The sequence below is a fragment of the Pithys albifrons genome, chromosome 11, assembly GCF_047495875.1.
Source record: "Pithys albifrons albifrons isolate INPA30051 chromosome 11, PitAlb_v1, whole genome shotgun sequence".
Taxonomy (NCBI): domain Eukaryota; kingdom Metazoa; phylum Chordata; class Aves; order Passeriformes; family Thamnophilidae; genus Pithys; species Pithys albifrons.
This window is the reverse complement of record NC_092468.1, coordinates 8945460-8967923: the sequence shown is the minus strand read 5'-3', so window position 1 is coordinate 8967923 and position 22464 is coordinate 8945460. Positions and strand designations below refer to the sequence as shown.

General features: G+C 43.6%; 1 protein-coding gene across 2 annotated transcripts in view; it reads right to left on the bottom strand.

The window, feature by feature from the left end:
• The window catches only part of SGPP2 (sphingosine-1-phosphate phosphatase 2), a 37360-nt gene that overhangs the window by 8170 nt on the left and 6726 nt on the right, over positions 1–22464 (bottom strand). Inside the window, exons 1-4 of one of the 2 annotated variants that reach the window (XM_071566544.1) lie at positions 11057–11118; positions 10186–10316; positions 3614–3793; positions 1160–1249 (exon numbers count right to left, since the gene is read on the bottom strand). In XM_071566544.1, coding sequence (XP_071422645.1) covers positions 1160–1249; positions 3614–3787 — 264 coding nt within the window. In that variant the 5' untranslated portion in view covers positions 3788–3793; positions 10186–10316; positions 11057–11118. Of the gene's footprint in view, positions 1–1159; positions 1250–3613; positions 3794–10185; positions 10317–11056; positions 11119–14720; positions 14880–22464 lie in introns of those variants that run through there. The other variant, XM_071566543.1, reaches the window with a different exon arrangement.

Genomic DNA, 22464 nt, shown 5'->3' with positions numbered 1-22464 from the left:
CACAAAGGACTTCTTCTTCTTTACCCTAAAATCCATCTAAATTTAGAGGGGTCTTTCATTATGATGAACCAGCAAGAGAAGTATGCAAGGAATTTTTAGTGATTGACTTAGGGTCACTAGCCAAGAAAGGGTGTCTCCAGCTTCGATGTAAGATATTGTTTTGATCCACTAGGTCTGAAAGGGAAGGTCAAGCTATATTTTATAGCTAACCCTAATCTCATAAGGGCTTCCTTTCTTACAGTCGCCAAGTCTCATTACAAACATAATTACTACTTAGTAAAAAAGATTCAATTATTTATGTACATGCAACCAACAATGCATATCAAACTCCTGCAGAGAAGTAGCCAGCATTTTTCATTTGTAATTGGGAAGCTAAACTAGCCCTCTGACCACTACATATAACAGATAAATGTTTCCTCTTGTCAGGAAGGAAGCAGCTACTGTGTTACCACAGGTACAATGAAATCTGTTCCTAAAGCAGAACTGATGTCTATAAGCAACTGCACTCAACAAATCTGTCATATAAAGTCACAGATATTTTTATGATCATTTTTGGACAAAGTATTTGGGCAGCTTACTCCTTTAAGAATTAGTTTCCTTCCAGCTGAAAACAAGAAACTTGTCATAATATTTCTGTAAGTGCCTTGTGCCAGTATGGTAACAGGAGACTTGCTGTCCCCCAGGCCCAAGAGCAGCTCATTTGCCATGGTTTACCCTTGTGAGTCACCAACGTGCTATTCCTGCTCCGACACTCCCAGGCTAAACCAGCCTGGAGTATTTATCACAGAAAACAGTGATACTGTTGCACAAAAGGCTTAGCTTAGGAGCAGCATCTGTTGCCCAAGTGCATTCTTTGCAATTAAAATTTCAAAATAGAGAACTACAATTAAGATGCCACCCTGACCTCACCCGGCTCCTCAACTCCCTCACGCTGCTGCCTCCCAAGTGCTACGAATCATTTCCCTGTGCACTCAAACAGCAATAGCCTGAGGGTTTCCTCCCAGCTCCTTTGAATGTACAGCCTGACATTCAGTGGCACAGCTCATATTCCTGTGGTGGTTTGACCAAGGCAGGTCGCACATCATTTGTAGAGTGGGAATCACTGTAGGGAAGCAGAGCAGAGGCACAACCAGCACCGGGTGGCGCAGAGCATCCTTACCAGGACTGTGTGCATCCCTGTGTAGAGCCTGCTGAGACACACCAGGGTTGAAAATACAAATGCTGCTACCAGGCCGAGTTCAAATGGATACTGTGAAAAGGGGAAAAAAAAAAAAAGTACATCCATTACACCAAGAAGCTGGACTGACCTAAGTATCCCCACAGGGATTCGTGCTGGGAAGTGGCTCCTGAGCTGTACTTTCCCAAAGAGATTAATGCAACCCCACATCAGCCAACCTGCAATCCTGCTAGAAGGTTGTTTCAGTACCTTTGGTGTCTACTTCTGCAAAAATCCAGTCTCAGTGTGGGGAATCCTGGGAAACGGGTGGTATCTGCAGAATTGTCCCCTACAATATCTACCTTGAGCATGTTAGTGCTAAAGATCTTAAGGAAAAAGGCACAACATGTTGTGCAAGTGATGCCCAAGGTTGTATTGCAGGCTCAGCTCAGGCAAGGGGATTGTGAGGGCCCCAGAGCCTGAGCAGAAGTGTAATCGATAGTCCTTGAGCAGTGGGTTGAGGGGAAAAAAAAAAAATCAATGAATGGGCTGAAACCACAATCCAGCTATTAGAACAGCCAGGACCACTCTTCCCTGTGATACTTAAAGGTTTAATCATCTTCTTATGAAGCTGTTTTTGTTTAATTCCCTCTCCAAGCTGCCTGTAAACATGGAATGAAGCATTTAAATAAATCAACATTTAAAAAGAAAAAACCCCCTACATTTGGTAAAGAATAACCTTAACATATTAGCCCTTAATCCACTCATTCAAATCCTGAAACTGAGTGGGCTGCTGGGTTCTTTTCAGTCCATAAAGGAAATTTTTCCTTAAAAAATAAACCAACCCAAAATATAAATAAATGAAATCAATTCGCCCAATTTGACACAAAATTTCTGTCTCCTGTCAGAGGCTGACAACTGACCAGGGTGGCCACAGGTCAGTGCAAAAACACCTCCATGGAAATTTTAAGCATAACAACTCTCTTCTGACCCTTTCACCTGGCATACTCTAACCACCAAACAGAAAGCCCAGATGCAGCTGCAGATGTCACTCCCAGTCCACAAAACCCTACTTTTCCTCACTTCTCTAAGCCTTTGGAGGATTTACACCCACTTTACTCCTCCCTCAGCAGGCAGCCTGGGAGCTAGTCCAGATCAGTAATTGATGATTAGGGCAGCTTGAGACGATAGTAGCATAATGTTCTGTAAGAATTTTTTTGTCCCAATAGAGGCAATTAAATAATTTAATTATTTGACAGCTGTTTTATTGTTTCATGGCAGCTTACAAGAAGCACAAGGCAGCCTGTGAAGAGCTGTGTGTCCCACTGGTCACTTGTAAATTGAGGAGAAGATGTTGCTGATGAGGTGGTCTTGGCAGCTCTGACACATGGGATGGATCTGGTCTTCCAGGGCTGACAAACATCCCATTTTATAGCTCCCTGTCTCCATGCCACTGTCAAGCTCCTCTGACCAGTTACGATGCAGTGACCAGGGAGCTGGAGGTTGCCAGCACAGCATCTGTTTAATTCCTCTCAGTGTAATTCAGAGATCTCCATTCCTATGAATGACAGTCCCAGGATACAGCACCATTCACTGAATGAGTGGTCACCTTTCTCCCTGCACAGAGCTGGCACTGCAGGGGGGACATCCAGGGATGCTGTGACAGCAAGACCCCCCTGGCTGTACTGCAAGCCCTCTTGGTTACATGGATTTATCCTGGAAATACACTTGAGAGGGCTGAGAAACACACTTAAATACAATGCAGCCAGGAAGTTATTATTGCTAGAGTACAAGAAATGCATGCTTGAGTACATAAAATGGAATGAAAATAATCATCATGGAGAAATGAGTTTCCAGAAAATAAACCTTTTAGAAAGATGAGGGAAAACAATGATGAAACTTCCCCAAGCAGCCTACAGCTCCAGTGTAGTGAAATTGCTATTCTCTGACAAACAGGCTCTCAAATCATCTTGTGTGCTCTTAGTCTAACACAGGTTAGAGCGAGGGGATTTTCAAAGATGTTTTTCCTTTCATACAAAAAACAGGTGACACAGAGCTCCTTTGGTTTCCCTGGGACCTGGCATGTCCCAACATGCAGCACTGACTTGCCAGGCACAGGGTGAGCACAAAATGCTGGCTCTGGGCACCTTCCCTCCATGGTCACCCCATGTGAGAAAACACAGTGAACCCACCAAAGCACAGCAGGGCAGTGCAGCCTGCCTACAGTTCATGCTAAAGAAAGGAGATTACCACTAAATTACTTTTTGTGTCTGTCATTGTCCCAGCTACAGGCAACCACAGGAAAGAATACATACACTGCCATGGAAATAAATACAGAGCTCCTCTGAAAGTGGCAACAGCTTTGAATTTGCCAGCTTTATGCAGCTTGCTGGAAGCAGACACGTGCTTTTTTTTAAATATTTTTTTTCTTGCTTGTTTTCTTTTTTGGGCCCCTACCTTGTACTGGTTCATGGTTGCAATGAAAAAGGAGAAGGAGATGGCTGTAGCTGCCATGGCGTGGGTGGACGGCATCCCATACTCCGCATTTGTCCGCATTTCCAGCTTGACGACAGGTGGTGAGAGGGGCCGAGGCCATTTCAGGATGTCCTTGGAGACCTGGCCTACGTACATCACTATCTGGGGACAGGAAAGGCCACAGGGCTCACATGTCAGTCAGCACAGACAATCCCCATGCAGCTCACCCAAGAACCACCTGTATTTCTGTGTTTTTTCTTGCAAAATTCACCCCTTCAAGTGCAGTATTTATGCACTGAATTATTAAAGAAGTTTCCATTAGCTCAGTCAGTGAAGGAAGCAGTGGTTTTACTGCACTGCATGGTAACCTGATCAGAAGTGGGACCAAAAGGAAGGTTGGCTGATGAGATGCAGCAATACATGATAGTGTGAGACAGACAGCTGGCTCCCACTCCATGCCAGAGAAGTTTAAATTTCCTCCCTAACTCTCACACTCCCTCTCCTTCAAAGAAAAGAGCTACAAGAAAAATTTTTCACTTCCTTGCCCAGCTATGTCCCTCCTAGCTGCATGCAGCACCAGCTCCCCCATTTCCAGCATCTACCACTCCACCCACTGCACAAGGTGCTGCAGGAACCCTGCTGGGATGCACCACACGTGTGGTTATTAAATTACAACCTCAGAGAGGCAGCAGACATAGAACTGGACAAGCAACGTGAAGTACCAGTTCTCCTACCTAACTCCTCAGTAAAAGGCTTTTGTTCCCTGCTTAGGACACCAGAGGTTTAATAAAAGGCTCCATTAATTAGCTCCCGAGCAGAGCAAGACAATATTTTTGAGGGGAAATGTTGTATTCTCAGGTCAGCAGTGGAAGCAGAGGCAAGAGTCAAAGCTGCTCAGCATTCCCAGTAGGTGCAGCCCATACAGCCATGCCCAGGGCACCCACCGTGCTGACATCCTCTGCTTCTTAGCACCCTCTTCCCAAAGGCAGCAGGCTCTCAGCATCCAGTGATAACTGAGAAAAGACAGCCAGGTGATCCCTGAAGGATGTATTTCCCTTCTATTGCCAGCCTCCTCCCTTTAGATAGTGTAGCCAGACATAGGCAAAGAAGACTCTTCAAAACAAAGCAAACCTTTTTCCTTTTTTTTCCCCTTTAAATACAAAAATCAGCTTAACTGATGTCTACCATGAAAGCTCAGTTGCTGTGTGAGATGGCTCACTGTTCTGCTTCTCACGCTTCCACTAGCAAAGGAGGCGTCTTAAAATAACATCCTTCCCATGCTGGTGTTAGCCATATGCTACAACAGCTACACAACTATCCACTGCCACATTTGTCACCAGCCACATTGCAACCCTCTCTCTCCCACCACCCATTTAAAAAATGGCTTCATATTAAAAGAAAGATGTCAGGATTCACATGTCAGGACCAGGAAAAAGACAAAACTCACATTCCTTCATCATTTTCATCCCAAAAGAGCACATGCCTCAGGGAGTGCTACACTTACATCCAGCACCAGAGCCTGGAAAAGTGATGGCTGGTGCCTTTGCATTCTTTATCCCTCATCATGTGAATTATGTTACTGCCTTATTATCAGCACCAGGTGTGACACTCCTGGCTGCTGCTACAGACAACACAGAGCACAGCAAATACCCTGCCCCAGACTGTTCACAGTAAACAAAGGCTCAAGGAACAAATGTCTTTTAGAAAACACTCTGGGTTTATTTGGTTAATGCCACCAGTTTCCAAATGGATGCAGGCACATCTTTGGAAGTTAATTAAATTCCAAGGTAGAAAGCAAAATTACTCTCTACAGGTAGAACATAAAACATTGAGGCTGCCATTTGTGATACCATCTGAGAGGCAAGGTAGGATGAGCCAGGTTATCAGCAGTCCTCCATAATAATGACTTCCACTTGTGGAAGTATTATTAGCGCTACTACGTAAGAGCATTACAGAAAAGGAAATGAGTCATCTCTAAAATGAAGGCTATGCTAGGACTCCTCTGATGGTGAAAAACAGGCTGAAGTCTGGAGGTGGTATGGGAAAGCAAAAATACCAAGCATCCTCATAACACCCTCCTTTCTGGTATTCCAGATTAAATTCTGACCCCTACTTCTTAAAAACACTTATTGTACAGACAGTAAGGAGAGGCGAGACAACCACCATAAAACATGACAAGGAGTCCAGAATATTCTCAGACTAAGCACTGATCTCTGACGCACCAGACCTTTGCCTTTGACTTATCTGGGTACTGTGCACGTGTCTTTAAACACAATGTCCTGGATTATTTAGCAGAAACAGCAGTTGTGGGTGCAGCAGAACCAGCAGGCTTCCCTGAAAGGCAAAAGTTGGCAAGTGCACGTTGCTAAAGGCCACCCAGCACAGGTCTTGCTCCGCTTCACCTGCACCCCATGTGCTGCTCTCACAGTGGCTGGAAGAGCACAGGACTCCTCACTCGTAGCATGGCAAACAGCCCAGAGCTCTTGCCAGACCTGCCTACGGTGGGCAGTGGGGTGCCCGCCCTGGGGACACAGTCCCATGGCACAGAGCAGGGCAGGCACAGGACCAAGTGGGACCTGTGCACCAGTGCCCATCGCAGCCTAGAGCATCAGCTGGTCCTGCCAGGAACCATCTCACAGCTGGTCATGGGGGGTGGGGCAACACCCCTGAGTGTATACACCAGGCATGAACATCCAGAGCTCAGCCACAAACAGAGAAAGAGCCCAATCCCAAGTAGGAGGCCACCATGGATGTGGTCACTATGTGAAATGTGCTTTGCAGAAACCCACTCAGAGCATTAGGTTTCATTGCAGGCTATATCTGAATTGCACTCTGCTGTGGCTCTCAGCTTCTGAGGAGGGTAGGGGCCTGCCTTAATGGTATGTTCTCTCTGAAGCCACACTTCATTATTTCCTGACCTTATTTCTCTATTATTTTGGATTTATTCTCTAGCAGTTCCCAGAAATAAAGCAAGCAGTGTGAAATTTGTGACCTGTTTTCAGCTTTTTTTTTTTTAAGTCTAGCCACCTTCCTGTCTGTACCGAGGTATGAGAGCACACACACAACAAAACGTTGCTCTTGTGGCATTGCCATGGTGGGGACCCTCAGAAAGTTATGTCAGCTGCCCAATATTTGCAGTGTCACTTGACAGGGGCACAGTAGCATCAGCTGCATTTCTGGGAAGTAAAGCACACCCACCTCAGTCCCTTCTTCCAAAGTCACAGGGGCACAGTCTGTCCCTCATGGGGCTCTCTCCTGCCATCCTCCCCGGCCAGGAGACCCTGGCCTCAGGCTGCACAGCTCTCACACTGGTGCAACACAAACTGGGTGCTTCATTCACATGGCTGAACCTGTGAGTTGTGCTCACAGGCAGAGGGAGAGCCCAGGTCAGGCTTTTCCTCCCAAGGACTCCTGCTCAGCACTGGAAGGCAATGTATTATCTGCATCTCACCCTGCTCCACAGTAAGCAACCTGCTTGAGTCATGCTTGAAATCTAGGGTCTGACTCCCCCAGAGCTGAACAAGCCTTCTCTCTTTCTGCACTGCCAGGTTCTACCGCACCAGTTCAGCCACGATGGGAGTGTGATATGGCACAGACTGTGCCTGAGCTGCCATCCCTGCATCTACAGCCACACAGGCTGAGCACAGGGGCCAAGGCAGCAAGATGAATACATGAGTGTTTTTGTCTAACCACAAGGCCACAGCCACTATTATTCAGTTTTGGGTCCTGTGATTTTCCTGTTCTTCTCTCATGCACATCCATGCTTTCCCAAAGCAATGAAAATTACTCTGAGGCCTTCCAAATTAAATCCTTACAACAAACATAAGCAGGAATAAAAAAATTGGGTAAAGACTTCTTACTTGTTCCACTTGCATTTTTTTTTAATATTACAGGCAACTTAAAATCAAGACCTTCCTCAAACTTGGTGCCTACCAGTGCAGCTGGAGTGGCCTGTGCTGTGTGAGGACAACAGCAATCATTTACAGTAAGCCAGTGCATCAGGTGAAGGAAAGGCAAAGCTTTATTACCACTTTGGGTAAACAGCATTACACTTTACTACACAAAGGCAATTGGCAGTTGCTATAGCAGCAGGACAGCCACTGTTGTCTTTTTCTGAAAGCTTCCTTTAATTTGCTCTGAGTCATATATATGGTCTATCTCCAAAAACACATCCTCACCTGTGCCTTTACATCAGGGTAAACAAGATAAATCTTTGTGTTGTAACAGATCTTGCATTAGTGAACAATCATAGAATCCAGCTTGAGGCATTAGCATCCACACAGGTCCAGACACCAGTTCATTTGTTCCAACATCTACAGGAATTCCCTCTGGGGTGACGGGCTGCTCCCCTCCCTCTGAGCATCTGAGTCCCATAAAGTGACCTGCCTCCTTGACATTTGCATACCTCTGGTATGGAATCAACCACCTAAGATGTTTTTCTCACCTGTAGGTGTTGTCTGGCATTTGCAGTGGTTTTCCTTCACTCCTTTCTCAATTGCTGCAGGCAGCACTCCCATGGCAGGAAGCAAGAGCGCTGCAAGCAGATTTACTGACACAGTGCAGATGCATGTGAGGGCAGACAGACACAGCCGAGCCAGTTCCGCATGCAGAGACACAGCACAGGTGCCCCAGGGTGTGATTTCCCCTGCAGAACATTCCTCTATCAGCTGCCCAGACCCCAAGTCTGGCAGGACTTAGGAAACAGATGCAGTGCTGCGGGTGTGCTGTGTGGGGGTATCCTGCATCATCCCTCCCCTGCCACAACCTCTGCACAGGGACAGACACATCTGACCCTCCCACTGGCACGTGAAGGTCAGGAGGAGCAACTCTTTTGGTATTCTCTAATATTTCAGCTAATGAAGAACATATTTATTTTCAACTTCTGATTTTACAGCTCTCCTATCTATGCTATTGATCTATTCAAAGGACAAGATGAAATCCTAGAGAAGACATGAGGTCAAACAGCATTGGTGACTTTTCCCCAAGACTCACAGTGTGGCAGCCTGACTTTTAATCCACTGTTTTTGCTCCAAAACAGAAACTGGCTCTAGAAATCCTGGCCTGCAGTAACATATGTCATCTTCTCAGAAAGGGAACTTAACAGTTTGAAAATGATGCTGCTTCGGTTTTTTTCATAACACTGTGCATTGATATGAGTGACCAAGCACATCAGGATAAAAAAGAAGGATGCACTATTAATAAACTGGCATTTGCAGATTAGTCAAGCAGAAGCAAAGACTGTATGTGGTTGCCAAGGCAGGCGTGGCTTTGATACCATACAGAAATTAAATCAAGCACCCAGCTTGTACCATTCACAGCTTCTATTCTCAGCATCCCCCAGCTAAAGCTTAAGTGACCAGATAAACACTGCAGCAGATAATAGCTGTGACTGTGTCCCTTGAGCATCATTTGGTTCACAGAGGAAGAGGAGCAGGGCAAAGAAGAGCATGTTCTTGTGGAGATACTCCTCCTCCCCCCAAGTCAATGCCAAGGCTTAGTATCAGGAAAACACACCATGAAAGTCACTAAGCAGCACTGTTGGTCTTTTGTTCCGGCAGTAGTCCCCGTGGAAGAAGCCCACAGAGCAGAGGGGCCCCAGGCATGTTCAGCCTGAGGGGGGCATAAGCCACCCTCTGTGTCCTGCTCCCCATCCTCTCCCTGAAGCACCTGGCTGCTCCCTGCATGCAAAGATGCCAGTTGCAACTGTGAGGCTGGGATCCTCTTTGAGGTGCACACACATCATGGGACAGGGCAACTGGCTGCAGGAGCTCAGGGATCTGCCATTTCCAGCATGGTTATTGTTTTTCAGAAAATACATCAATCTTGTGCCAGCTGCATAGGAACTTTACACATTACCAAGGGTTTAGTCAGGTTCAATGAGACATTCAAGGTTCCACTGAGCCTGGTGGGATACTCAAACATTTGGGTTGTCCCAGCTCTACAATGGGAGCAGCAAATCCAGGAGGGAGATCTCCAGCCCACCACAAGCAGCACAGCATGCATATCACAGCAAAAGTCAGCAGGAGACAGGGGGAGGGAAGAGAGAGCATGAACAGCTTCCTAGAAGAAGTTATATATATAAGGAGGGAGGACTTTGTCTCAATTCAGGCTTCAGAAACACAAAACCAGGACAAGATCAGAAGAACCAACCAACTACCTAACATATTCACTCTGTCTTTAAAAGAAGCCTTTGGACAAAAACCACAAGTGAATTGACTATCTTTTAATAGGCTTAAAAAAGGAAATTTGGGGCCAGTCTCCTGGTAGCAGGAAAAGGTATTGTCACATTGATTTGGTTTATCAGCTAACACCTAAAACTGGGATACTATTATAACCAGTTTATCCAGTGAACTACACAAGGTCTCCACTTCACCTTATATGATTCACAGCTGGTCTCAGTTATGAAAGACTCACTGGCACTCTTTCTTCAAGGGTGGAGTACAGCTACCAGCTCTTACAAAATTCCATTTCAATCAACACTTTACCAACTTGCACATGGCATCTTCTTTTATGGACCATTTATTTTTGTATTCTGAGATTATGTAGTTACTTACATGCCTGAATGTAGTTTTAAATGTTCTTGTGGAGAGTAATACATGGCACTTTAAAGAGCTTTTCCTTTGAGTGACAGTGTTTATCAGCTGTTCCAGACTTGTTTTGGTGAAATGTTGCAAAAGCACTAAAACTAACAAACACAGTTATTAAAACAAAGAATCATTAAACTCAAATTTTCTTCAAAGTGTGTTATCAAAGCAGCATCCAGGGATTCAACCACCCCACAGTAATGTCAGGAGCATCACTACTAGAAGCAGCAATCCTGCTGATTTGGAAACTCTTGGTTACCCTAAGAGATGGAGACCAGAGCTCATCATTCCTGAGTAACTGTGTTGACAGCCTTTAGAAAACTGCTCCTCTGAAAAGCAAGACGCTAAATCGCCATGGACTCAGACCCAGGACCTTCTCAGAGTTGCTGAAGATGTCCACACCCAGTGCTGCTCACAGAGCCCCAAGGAGCACACACAGCCTGGCAAAAGCCTGCCTGGCGTCACCAGGCACCCAAACCCTGCCTTCCTTCAGAGCTGCTGCTTACCCCTGAGTCAGCAGCTTATCACTGTCACATGCCAACAGCTTCCACACCTCCCCCAACAAAGTCCACGCTGGCCAGCTCTTATTTATATTGTATAAATTAAATTTTATAGGCTATAAAGAAGAGTGGAGACCCTGCCGGGGGAGGGAGGGGGAACAAAAAAAAGAATGAGAAAAAAAGATTTCCAGGTATGGTGAATAGCAAACTGAAACTACTTTTTTTCCAGATCTCTACCTCTGAAATTCCACACAAAATAAAGCTTTCAAACCTGAAGCAGTGCAGAAAATAAAATAATAATAAAAAAACCCCAAACATATAAACACAAAGTGAGCTTTCACCTCATGAGCTGAGATGTGCAGTAAAGTACTTTTGGGGGCTGGTTCATGTGAAGATATTTTTCATCTCTGCACTTCCTGGTCAAAATCATGAGAGTCACAGACTTCAAAGCTTTGTCTGCACAGGTTCAAGAGCATTTACTTCAAATTGCTGGGGAAAAGAAGCAAAGACATCAGACTATCTTCAGCACTGACCAGAAATCTTGCTCAGAAGTTTCAGTTATTTCCTACCTCTATCCACAAAGGTAAGACTGCATATATACTGTGAAAACTCAGAGGAAAGGCATCATTGGAAGCACAACACACTGCTTTAAGCTTACAAAGCATCTGGATGCAACCACAACCAGCATTTCCCAGAGCCGTTCACCTAAACAGAAAAGCACAAGCACCTGGCTTTGGGGACCCAGGGCTGGAGAAGACATCCAGGGTACTAAGTCAACTCCTCTACTGCTGCTGAAATAAATGCTCTTCATAATTTTTCTTACTGCCCTTCACCCTCCTAGGGCTACTTCACAACCTTTGGCTTCAACCTTATTTAGGACTGCCTTATGCATGTTTCTTCTTGTGACTGTACTTTTATTTTAAGAATCTCCTTCCCTTCTCATGGTGTTTGCAGCCAGCCCCATTCTCTCTCCAGCTTCATTTTGTTAGGGACTTATCTAAGTTTTCAGTCTCTGCTCAGAATAGAGTCTGTTCCTTAATCATCCCTGGCCCAGCTCCAGTTTGAAATTATCTTTCTCAAATGGGGGTGACTGGCTCTGCATAAAATATTACAGATAAGATAGCAGGAAGGCTTTGTAAACAGCATTAATACTGCTTTAATTTTTATGGGAAGAAACTTCCCAGATTCATCCTGGAACACCGACACTGTCATTTTCCAACTTGCAGCAGAAACTCTCAGGTTTAAGTTGGAAAGAGTACAAAAAGTACCACCGTCATCACCACTTCTGTTTCTCCAGTGCTCAAGGGTAACCCCCTTTTCCTCAGCCAGTGGTCTCACCCTCTTTGTCAACATCATCCCTGCCTCTACTGTGCTCCCAAGAGGCCTGTGAGCTTCGCGGCAGGCTCACAAAGAAATCGTTGCTGGTCCACTCACTCTCCCTGCTGAAGATCTTCACTAACAGCCTCTCCTCAACCCCAAACATTCCCTTTAAAGGGGAACTACTACCACCTTCCTCTTAGAGTTCTCCCTTTGATACCAACTCCTTTCTCCACATGGGTAAGAACCTTCTGTAGAACATGCCTGGGTGCCGCACTTAACCCTTTCATGCTGTTCCCAGCCTTCCACTGGCAGCTGCTGTCAGAGACTATCAGGCTACCTGGACTTTTAACTAACACAGATCTTCTTTGATCCACATTGTTATCCATTCAGAGGCATTTCTTCAAAACTCTGGGTTGCAGAGAGCCTGCAGATCTGCACTTCTTCTCACCACCATGTCCCCAGACACGTGTCCTTCCAGAGCTATCACCAAAAACCTCTCAGTTAGCTAAAAGCTTGGCTTTGTCCCACTGACTCCTTAACATTTCCCACACAGTTAAGACAATTGTGCTGTCACATAAATGACCAAGGCATCTAAGACCAGGCTGGACAGGGCTTTGAGCAACTTGGTCTAGTGTAAGGTGCCCTGCCCATGGCAGGAAGAATGGAAGTAGATGATCTTTAAGGTCCCTTCCAACCCAAGCCATTTGTGATTCTGTAAGACAAACCAACACACTTACAGCACCATGAATGCCAGTTCCTGCTCACAGCCTGATCACCTGCAAGAAACCCACTCAGCCAATTTGCCATAATATTAACGCATGGCCTGCACAGACATCTTTAGTCATTTCACAATTACATATAAATAACATGTTTTAAAACTACAGATTGTCCCAACCCCATGTATTTAAAACAGGTTCCCCTTTTCATTATGAAGTGCAACTCCACAGCTCCCTCAGTAATTGGAAAAATGATAATCATAATATCACATGCTTGAATACTCCAATTACAGAATCACAGCATATGCCAAATAGGAATGGACCCTCAAGGATCACCAAGTCCAACTCCTGGCCCAACACTGGACAGCCCCAAAAATCACATCATATGCCTGAGAGTATTATCCAAATTCTTCCTGAACTCTGTCAAGCTTGGTGCTGTGACCACTGCCCTGGGGAGCCTGTTCCAGCACCCAACCCCCCTCTGGGTGAAAAGTCTATTTCTAATATCCAACCTAAACCTGACACAACTTCAGGCCATTCCCTCAGGTCCTGTCACTGGCCACCACAGAGAAGAGATCAGATCCCGCCCTTCCTCTCATGAGGAAGTTGTAGACTGTGCTGAGGTCTTAAACCAGACTAGGTCTGGCCAGTACTCAGATGAACTCCTTGCAAGTAAAAGGCAAGGCAAGTCTGCAGAAAGCATGTGAGGAGCTCTAAAAAGTGATTTTCTGAGCAATATACAAACCCAGAAGGCAGTGACTACCAATTTTCATCTTCTGTGGCACATTTCCAGAAGCAGTAGGTGTACTTCTGGCCAAAACCCAGCTCTAATTATACAGTGTCCACCTACTTCTACATTTCACTTGCAAGTTATTTTTCATGTTCTCTATATTAAATGTATTGACTAGGGTTACTGACACAGAGCAACTGATGCCCTCTATCCAAGATCGTGTGTATTTGAAGTGTATTAAGAATTCAAATAGATTTTACTACTTCTTCCCATATTATTTGATCAAAAGATGGAATATTATTACACAGAATACTATTAAACAGAATTGACTAAATCACTGAGAAGCTTCACTGTAGAGAAACAAAGCTAGATATCAAATCCAATTTTTTACCAAGCTTCAATTTCTTAAATCAATGTAGATTGATAGCTAAACCTCCAGGGTCTGCCATCTGCCAGAGGTGCTCACTTACCTCCCTTCTTTGTTCTAAAATGGTTTTATTTGGGCAGCAAAGATCTGATCAATACCAAGATGAGCAATGTCCATGACAAAACAGCCAATCTCAGCCTGAAGTGCCTGATAATATACTGTTGTTTCACTGCCACAATGGAAATACTTTATTCTGGACACCCCCAAACCACATTTGTGAAGGCTGAAGCAATGCAGAAACCAGTTAATTTGGAAATGCTCTCATATTAACAAAAATCAATGCTTTGAGGTCTTAGCCTTACACACATCATCTGATTTTTCCCCTCACTCAAGTGACTGCAGAAGTACCCTGCTTATTCCACTGCAGCCTGCACATCCCCCTTACTATCAGGTTTATAGTAATTTCAACCAAGCCAGAACTACATGAAGTTATGAAGAAGAAACCACAGTAAGAGAAAGATTTCCCAAAGTGATGAAAGATTATCATTAAAATACTATGGCACATTAAGAAGGAAGTGTTTTCCCAACTGTTCTACATAAACTCTATCAAAAACAGCTCCCTCAGTGACTGGGCTGGAAAAAAATAAGTCAATCCAAGATGTGGCAGAGACAAATAGACACCCCGTGCCAGCTGATGCCTCTCACCTCCTCTCTCAGCATCACAATGCCTCAGATTTCTGAACACAAGAGTTACATATAAACAGTGTCAGTGCTTCTTTTGATTGAAGTGATTTAGTTTGTTTGAAGGGTTATTCTTATTCTTACATATTCATTTGCTATGAATACATAATTAATGTTGTAGAAATACTTACAGACCAAACAATTATCATTCTTCTAGATATGGAGTGATCTATATTCCAGTAGGTAAATGGAAGGAAAGTGATATAAAAAATCTCTTCACCCAAAGCAGCGGAAAACTTGAACAAGTAGTAGTAGAAGTAGTTCTTCACAATATACTTCTGTGTGCAGGCCTGGAAATGGGAGAATTTTACAAAGATTTGGTGAATTAGAAAATCATAGAAAACACTGAAGATATTTTAACTGCTACAGTTCCCAGTTCTTAAACCAAATAATTTGTTATAACAAATGCCAAGAAATGAAGTTCAACTTTTATACTAAAATGATGACTACAGCAATAGCTCAACTCCATTTCCTGCAGAACAGAAACCTATTCAGACTAATTAAGGGAGCAGTGACATTGACAAAAACTTTTGAGAGATCAGATCAGCCTTTTCTCCAGGGTAATCAAGTGTATTTCATAAAAGGGTACCGATGCGCTAAGTTTGAAGTTTCTACATCTGTAGACAAAGCCACCATTGTTTTCACTGGAAATGTGTTGATATGAAAATCATAAACTGCAATTACTGAACCACTTCATTTATTATTTGCCTCATTATAGCAGGGAAAGTTGACCGGGGTAGGCCCTGAAATTTGCTGCCGGGTGCCGTTGACAGCAGCACTCCCAACGCTGGGCTCTCCCATGTGCCTCCCATCCCACGCTGCCTGCAGTGGGGTGCTCAGGAAATCGCCCCATGCTGAAACACCACAGCTGTAAACTACAGCCCCTACACGGGACGAGGCTCAGCAACCACAGCTGCATGAGCAGATCCAGGGGAATACCAGGCCATGAGCAGGCAGAGAGAAGAGATGCTACTGCCACTACCAAATAATCACTCCAATATGTTTAAGGAACAAACCATGAGGTTGTCTCTTTAAACATTTCCAGCAGATACAATGCAAATAGTAACACTTTAGCAATTTACTTATTCATTAAGCTAGGTATTTCATTCAGTCTCTGGATTTGGCAGCTGGATGGTTTCATTAGATGTACTCACATATTCTCTCTTCTAAAAGGTGACATACAGCCTTTCAGAGCTGGAAAGTCACAGAACAGCACTCCTGGCTAAGGCCAGGACTTTTTCCACTTGTCAGAAGTGTCTAGAAAAGGTTTGTTGCTGCTGCCATTTGGGACTAGGACACCACTAAGAACCCTCACACTGTTAGCAGGAGCAACACGTAAGTCCATTACATTTTATAGGAACACCTATATGCTTCAGGAAAAACAAAAAAAAATAGATATACACACACATACATTCATGAAGAGAATTTTTGATTTGGAGGAGGAACAAAGAAGCCAATCTAGTCTCACTCCATCTACCCCCAAATAATTAAAACTATAGAGGTTTGCTATGTAAATATGAGATTAAAGAACTTCCTAAAGATGAGAACTGAGAAAGGATCTCAAAAGTTTCATCATGGACACACTAAGTTAAGATACAGCTTTGAAATAAGCTAGCAAAACTCTTCTAATAGGAAAACCGTTGTGGTTGGAGTTGTCTGTGCAACTCGTTTACTGGAGAGAATCTCTCATCCTACGTGCTTGTGAGAAAATGTAAAAATTGTCTAAGGAGTCTAGACATGCAATTGTGACTCACTGTAAAAGCCATTAGAAGTTCCAGTCTCTTCATCTGCTTTTAATGCAGAGATGAGGCAAACTGCATGGACACAAAAAAGCAAGATGGAAAGAAGTAGCATCCATTCACCTACTATAAAAAAACCAAAACTTAAATTGATTTTTGTGTCAATAAACAAAAAAGATGAGTCAACGCTTCTGAAATGCCGAGGTCAGAGGAGTGTTCCCCCATCTACTAGTGACAGAGGTCGCTGAGGAATTACTGGCATCCCTGTAGGATAACACAGCAGTAAACTGGGGTTGGCTGAATGACAGAGCAATCAGTCTGAGTGTCTCTAGTCTAATCTGCCACTTAGAAAACACCCCCAGTACAATTAGCACTCTGATGCTTCTGTCTGAGATGCTAAAACCATATTGGGTGACACTTAACCTGGCCCCATAGAAAGCCCTCTTCTGGCACTGCTAACTCCTCAATTAAGCATCAGTCTCTAAGGTATTAGAAATTATGTGCTTGTGTGCTTTAGCTCAAGATAATCAGACATATCCCTAACGTAATGCTTTTATCCTTGGAACCTCATGGGATGAGGGATAAAACTTTCTAATTTCAATAGCTGTTTTATGGGGAATAGTTCTTCAGGTTCTAAAAGAAATTGGGAGTTAAAAAATACTTCCAGGAGAAAGCAGGGCCAAGTTATTCCATGTGATTTTTAAAATCTTTTTTATTCTTTCTTCTTTTCCTTTTCAATCAGAAATCAACCCCTACACACACTTATTTGGAATTAGTTCTTTGCTTGTTTTTGTTACAATTTTTTTTGTTTTAAACTCCACACCAGCAGTCGTGCACAGCCAGTGTGTGGTAGGACACAAAGAGAGTCTGCCTGTGACACACAGTGCTAGCAGCTACAGTATCACAGAATCTCTGCACTTGATGTGGGACAGCACATGGTAATAAAAAGGTGATGTTTGAACTCACTGGGATCCAAAAGCACTGTAAGCACAGCAAGCCTGCTCCATGTACCTTCAGACAGCAGTTCGCTCATGTTTATTATTTACATCCACTGTTTCTGAAAAGAGCACACTGCTAGGCTTTGTGAAGTGTCTTTCCTTTTTATTCTCATTCTAATCTCAATGCAGAAACAGCCATCACAATTATTTGTGTGAAAATTTAGCATATTCTAACATTCTCAGCAGTTTATTCAATATCTAGTTTTAGGTAACTTTAGGTATTGGTTATTCTTAATGTACTGAAGTGACCCAATGCCTTCCACAATCCCTGAAGCCCTTTCAGCAAGTCAGCCCCTTTATCCATCTCCATCTGGCTATTTGGTCTAGATCAGAGAGGTTTAATGGGCAGTAATTAAGGCTGTTTATAAAGTCAGAACTTTCAGAGCATTTCAGAAGCAAGATGTTGTAAGCCACAACATTTGCAGATGTAGAAGATAGGTAATTTCACACAAATGACGCTTCTCATCAACTGTAAAATATCTATTATTTGAAAAACCTTAACTGCTTAGAATATAAGAAACTCTCATGAATGTGAGTCTCCATAAATTAACTATTCACCTGAAGTATTGGCACAGAAAATGGCTATTGTACATCATCCCACTTTTGCAGTCTCTGCACACAGATAGGTCACCCTCACCAGGTGCTGCCCCATCGATGCTCAGGGCCCCAGAGTGCAAACCCTGTGCCACAGTACCCACCCAATCTCCCTGGAGCATGGGAGCATCCTACAGAGAAGTAATGGCAGGACCAGCAGAGCAGAGCAAACCAACACCGTGGTGACTCTGGCCACACGATAACATGCAATGACACAGCATAGAAGGAATTCATTGTTTTAAAAGTATGTGCACGTATAACATTTAACCTTCAAAGCTGAAGTAAAGGAACAGCAGCCGAACCACTAACATGAAAGATTTAAAATGTAGTTTTAGGCAGAGGAATAACTTCCACAAGACTGAAAAAAAAAAAAAAGCAAGCTGTGTAAACATACTACTTTCAATTCCTGTGGGACACCTCTTGTCAGAGAGCTAAACAGGCCCTGGCATTTCCTGCCCTGTCTCTACAGACAAGCTTTACAGCATCAGACTTCTAAGGCTCAGAGTCTGACCCAGAGATACCATTAACCAAAACTCTGTTCTCAGCTCTCAATTACTCTGGATCTTTCAGAAGATGTACATGTTTAATTGAAGGTCGAAGTTGCTTGCTTCCCCTTCCAACAGAACTGCCTTGCAGGAGATCAGAAATTTCCCTCCCAAAGCCTCTGGTTATCACATTACCATACTTATAATTTAAGGGGGTTTTTTAGTGTAGTAAAAAAAGAGGTACAAAATTTAGAGAAGCCACCAAAAACCAGGACAAGAGAAAAAGGCCCAAACTCTAATCTAGATATTGCTGTATAGAGAGGCAGTATAAATCCAACAATTCAGTCCCACAGGGCAGTGCTGTGTGGAATGCAACCAGTGGGAATAAAACCTTCTGCACTGCAGCATTCTGCAGAAACAGTTTTACATCGCCTTCTATGTTTATTAACCATTAATAAAAGAACCTATCAAGTCACAAGAAAAATTAGATATGTTTTGGAAAATAGGAAAAAGCAAAGGCCATGATTATCAAAGGCTTCAGCTCTTCCATCCCTCTCAATGTCTCACAGCTCAGTGACAAACACATTCAGGACCCCGAAGATCCAGTAAGCAGTTGGAAGCAGCCAGTAACACTTCAGCACCTATGCATTCACCTTCCCTGGAACTCACTGCTCCAAGAGAAAAGAACAGGGTGGCCAGGGAACAGGGACTGTGCTCCAGCAGGAGATCCTGGTGTGGCCATGAACCCCTTGCAGGGAAGGGCTGGGGGCACAGCACCCATGGTAAGGTGAGGGAGGAGCCAGCAAAGGAGGGTTACAGACAGATGGAAGGAATTGAAGAGATGTCAGGAAAACAGCAGTGGGGAGGGCAAGAGCACACAGAGCCCACAAAGTGCACAAGAGGAGACTCAAGGCATGAAAAACACACCTAACCCAACTCACATGTATGTGCAGCTTCCCACTCTGTTCAAAGACTTTAAAATAAGCAATTCATTTTTACTCTCTCCAAAACATGATGCAGCCAGTTAACAATAGTTGTCAAAGTAGAATTCTTGTTGGAATGACACTCGAATGTGGGGATGAAGACAAACAAATCACAAGAAAATCCTCCTAAAATGCCTCCTAAAATTCTGTCCAGTTCTATTCTTAGCAGTGAGTACTAGTTGGCTAAAACACAGAGAGGCAATGTCCAGCTTCCAGCTATTATGCCAGCAATTACAGAGGCATGCACTCATGGTATAATGAGCAGGGACGAGTGGTCTGGAACCGTCAGCTGATGCAGAAGCAAGACAGTCACTGCATGAGAAGTAACAACTTCAAGCCAGAGTCACAGCACTGTCAGTCATCTCAGGCAAAGATAAGCGGGGAGCCTAAAAATCAGGCAGAATCCTGGCAGCATTTCTGTAATATATAAAGTAGCATAGCCAGAGCAGGGCTGCAAAGCCAATGGCACCAGGAAGTTGTCAGGCAAAGGGGTTACACTTTGCCAGACCAAAGCCTGAGACCAGTCAAGCATCAAACAGGAAATGAGCATCCAGGTCTCCCAACAGCACTGTCGCACTGGGCACAGTCTTCACCCAATCAATCTCTCACACCATTTGCCACATCTTACATCAGTACATCTTTTTCCAAAGTTTCCCCTTCAGTACGTAAAGGATGGTCAGCTGAGACAGATAGACACACTTGCACAATCGACACAACCAGCACAGTGAAGCTGCAATGGGTCCAGCACACAGTTAAAACACCTCAGTTTATGTGTAAAGATTTAACTTTCTAAACTTCAGACTAACTTCCTTCTGCACCAATTAGAGCTTGAGATAATAGACTGAATTATAGGTTTTATTTACATATCTTGCTTTTGAAGTAACACTATTAGCCTCCTTCCTTCTGTTGGAAGAACACACAGAGATAGCACAATCTGCCAAGTCATTTAAATAGAAAGTGGAATAACGTAAGATTAGAGTTGACAGAGCTTTTGTTTAAGCAATAAATAGGAAGAATCAATGAAGGAAAAAAAATTATTATATTGTCTTTCTAAAAGAAAGCCTTCTTAAAGAAACAAAGAAAACCCCATAAGTCACTTTGAGATGCATAGGGCAAAGCCTACAAGAGTGAGATTGTGTGTGAAGGACCATGTCTGAAAGGACAGCCTCGAGCTTCCTGAAAGACAGCCTAAATCTAGTCCAGCTTGTCCACCAAGGATGGAGATCTTACACTCCTATCACTCTGATGGAAGGTTGTCTAAAATTTGTCTAACCTGTTCTTACCGACACCAGTGGTGGAGGCTCCACTGATTTTCCAGGCAATCTCCAAGTGCTTTGCTCTCCTGCCACCTAGCCCGGAACTGTCTTATTGAAATTTAAATTTGTAACTATTTTATTATCTACTGCAGACAAGGAACAAATTGTTTCCTTTCTCTGAAGGCTGACAGAGGAGAAGGTTGCAAAAGCATTCAGGAAGGACATAACTGTCCTCTCTTCTACTGCTTAATCACCTGGTAATTCTTACAGAAGATACTTAGCATTTTGCAGACACAGCACTTAAATGCCTGTCTTGAATTTCACAGTCTGTAAGACCAAACATGGTGCAGTAATACTGAAGGAACAGTCTTGCACAATTTCATTCATTTTGTGGGTGGTTTTCAGAGGCATGCCACCACTGAACCAAGCCCAACCTGTGATCTCCTCTATCCACTCTTTTCTTCCACGAAATCACTGCTAAGTTTACTGCTTTTCATTCTGCAGTTGAGTATTTACTACACCACCTTCTTCAATAAGTATCTACACCTATTGAATAGAAGTCAAATTTCAACCATACCTTCAGTTTGATCAGACTATTTGACTTCTCTTCTTGTCCTCCAGCCTTACTTGCAGCTTCCCCTAAATTCATATCATAGGCAGCATGCCTCTCACAGCCAAATTTCCAACTAGTTATTTCCACATGGCTATGAGATCTATTCTGAAGAGACTCATTGTTTTCCATCAAGATGTGTCCATTGTGGCCCTCAAACTCACAGGTCATGCAAATTCATATATTCCTTTTGTATCAGGAGTCGATAACCACGGTTCAGAGAATCATAAAATAGTTTGGGTTGGAAGAGACATTTAAAGGTCATCTAGTCCAATTCTCACACCTACTATCTCATATACTCTGGGACTTTTACCCATTGCTAGTAAAAAGACAAGATGGTCTGATCTTCTCCACACAGTGGTCTCAGGGAATCGGAATTATAATTTGCTCCTTTTCTTCAGGTATAATTGAGGAACTCAAAAAGGTCTACCTTCCACCATGATCTTCAGAGTTCTGAACACATGCCTACACACACCTCCCCAACACGGAGGGTAAGGCCTTTGCGTTTGTTTCCTTGAATGCTCTTTATGGTAAGTTGCTCCTCTCATGGTCATTTCAGTTGCTCAAGTAACTTCCCAGATGTCCAGTTCTTACACTTTTGTTTTTAATAATTGAGGTGTGTTGGCAACAGCTTCCTGGTGAGAAAGCTGCACAACCACAGGCACAAATAGGGCTGTGTGCATCTCCCTCTTCATGAGCTCACCTCCTTTACCCTCTCAGCCCTGCTCTGCCAGACAGGGCTTAGGCAGATTGGACACAGCTGTTTCAAATCCTACCATGTTCCAGGAAGAACTGCCAATTTGTGCAATAGGAAAACAACAAGGCAAGCGAGAGGCAGGAGAAGGAAGGGCAGAAGGAAAAGCTTCCTTCCTCCTTGTTTAACAGTGGAAGAACAGGTTTATTTAATTGCATTTTAATTTATGAGAATTAGAGTGCCATTTTATGAGGTACAACACAGAGTCCACACCTGGAAAAGTCTGAGGAAGTTATTTTAAGGGTTAGGTGGCATCAGTGTCTGTGGACAGAGGGAGAAAAACACAAGTTAAAAATCAGAGAAAGAAAACTACAGGTAGTTCAAAAAAATGGAGATTCCAGATTCAAATTCCTCTGAAACATAACTGTACTTCATCTCTTCAAAGGCAGAGTGTTACTAAAACTGTTTTTGGATAGAAGAGGGATGTGTCACAAAACAGCAGTTTTCAATCTGTAC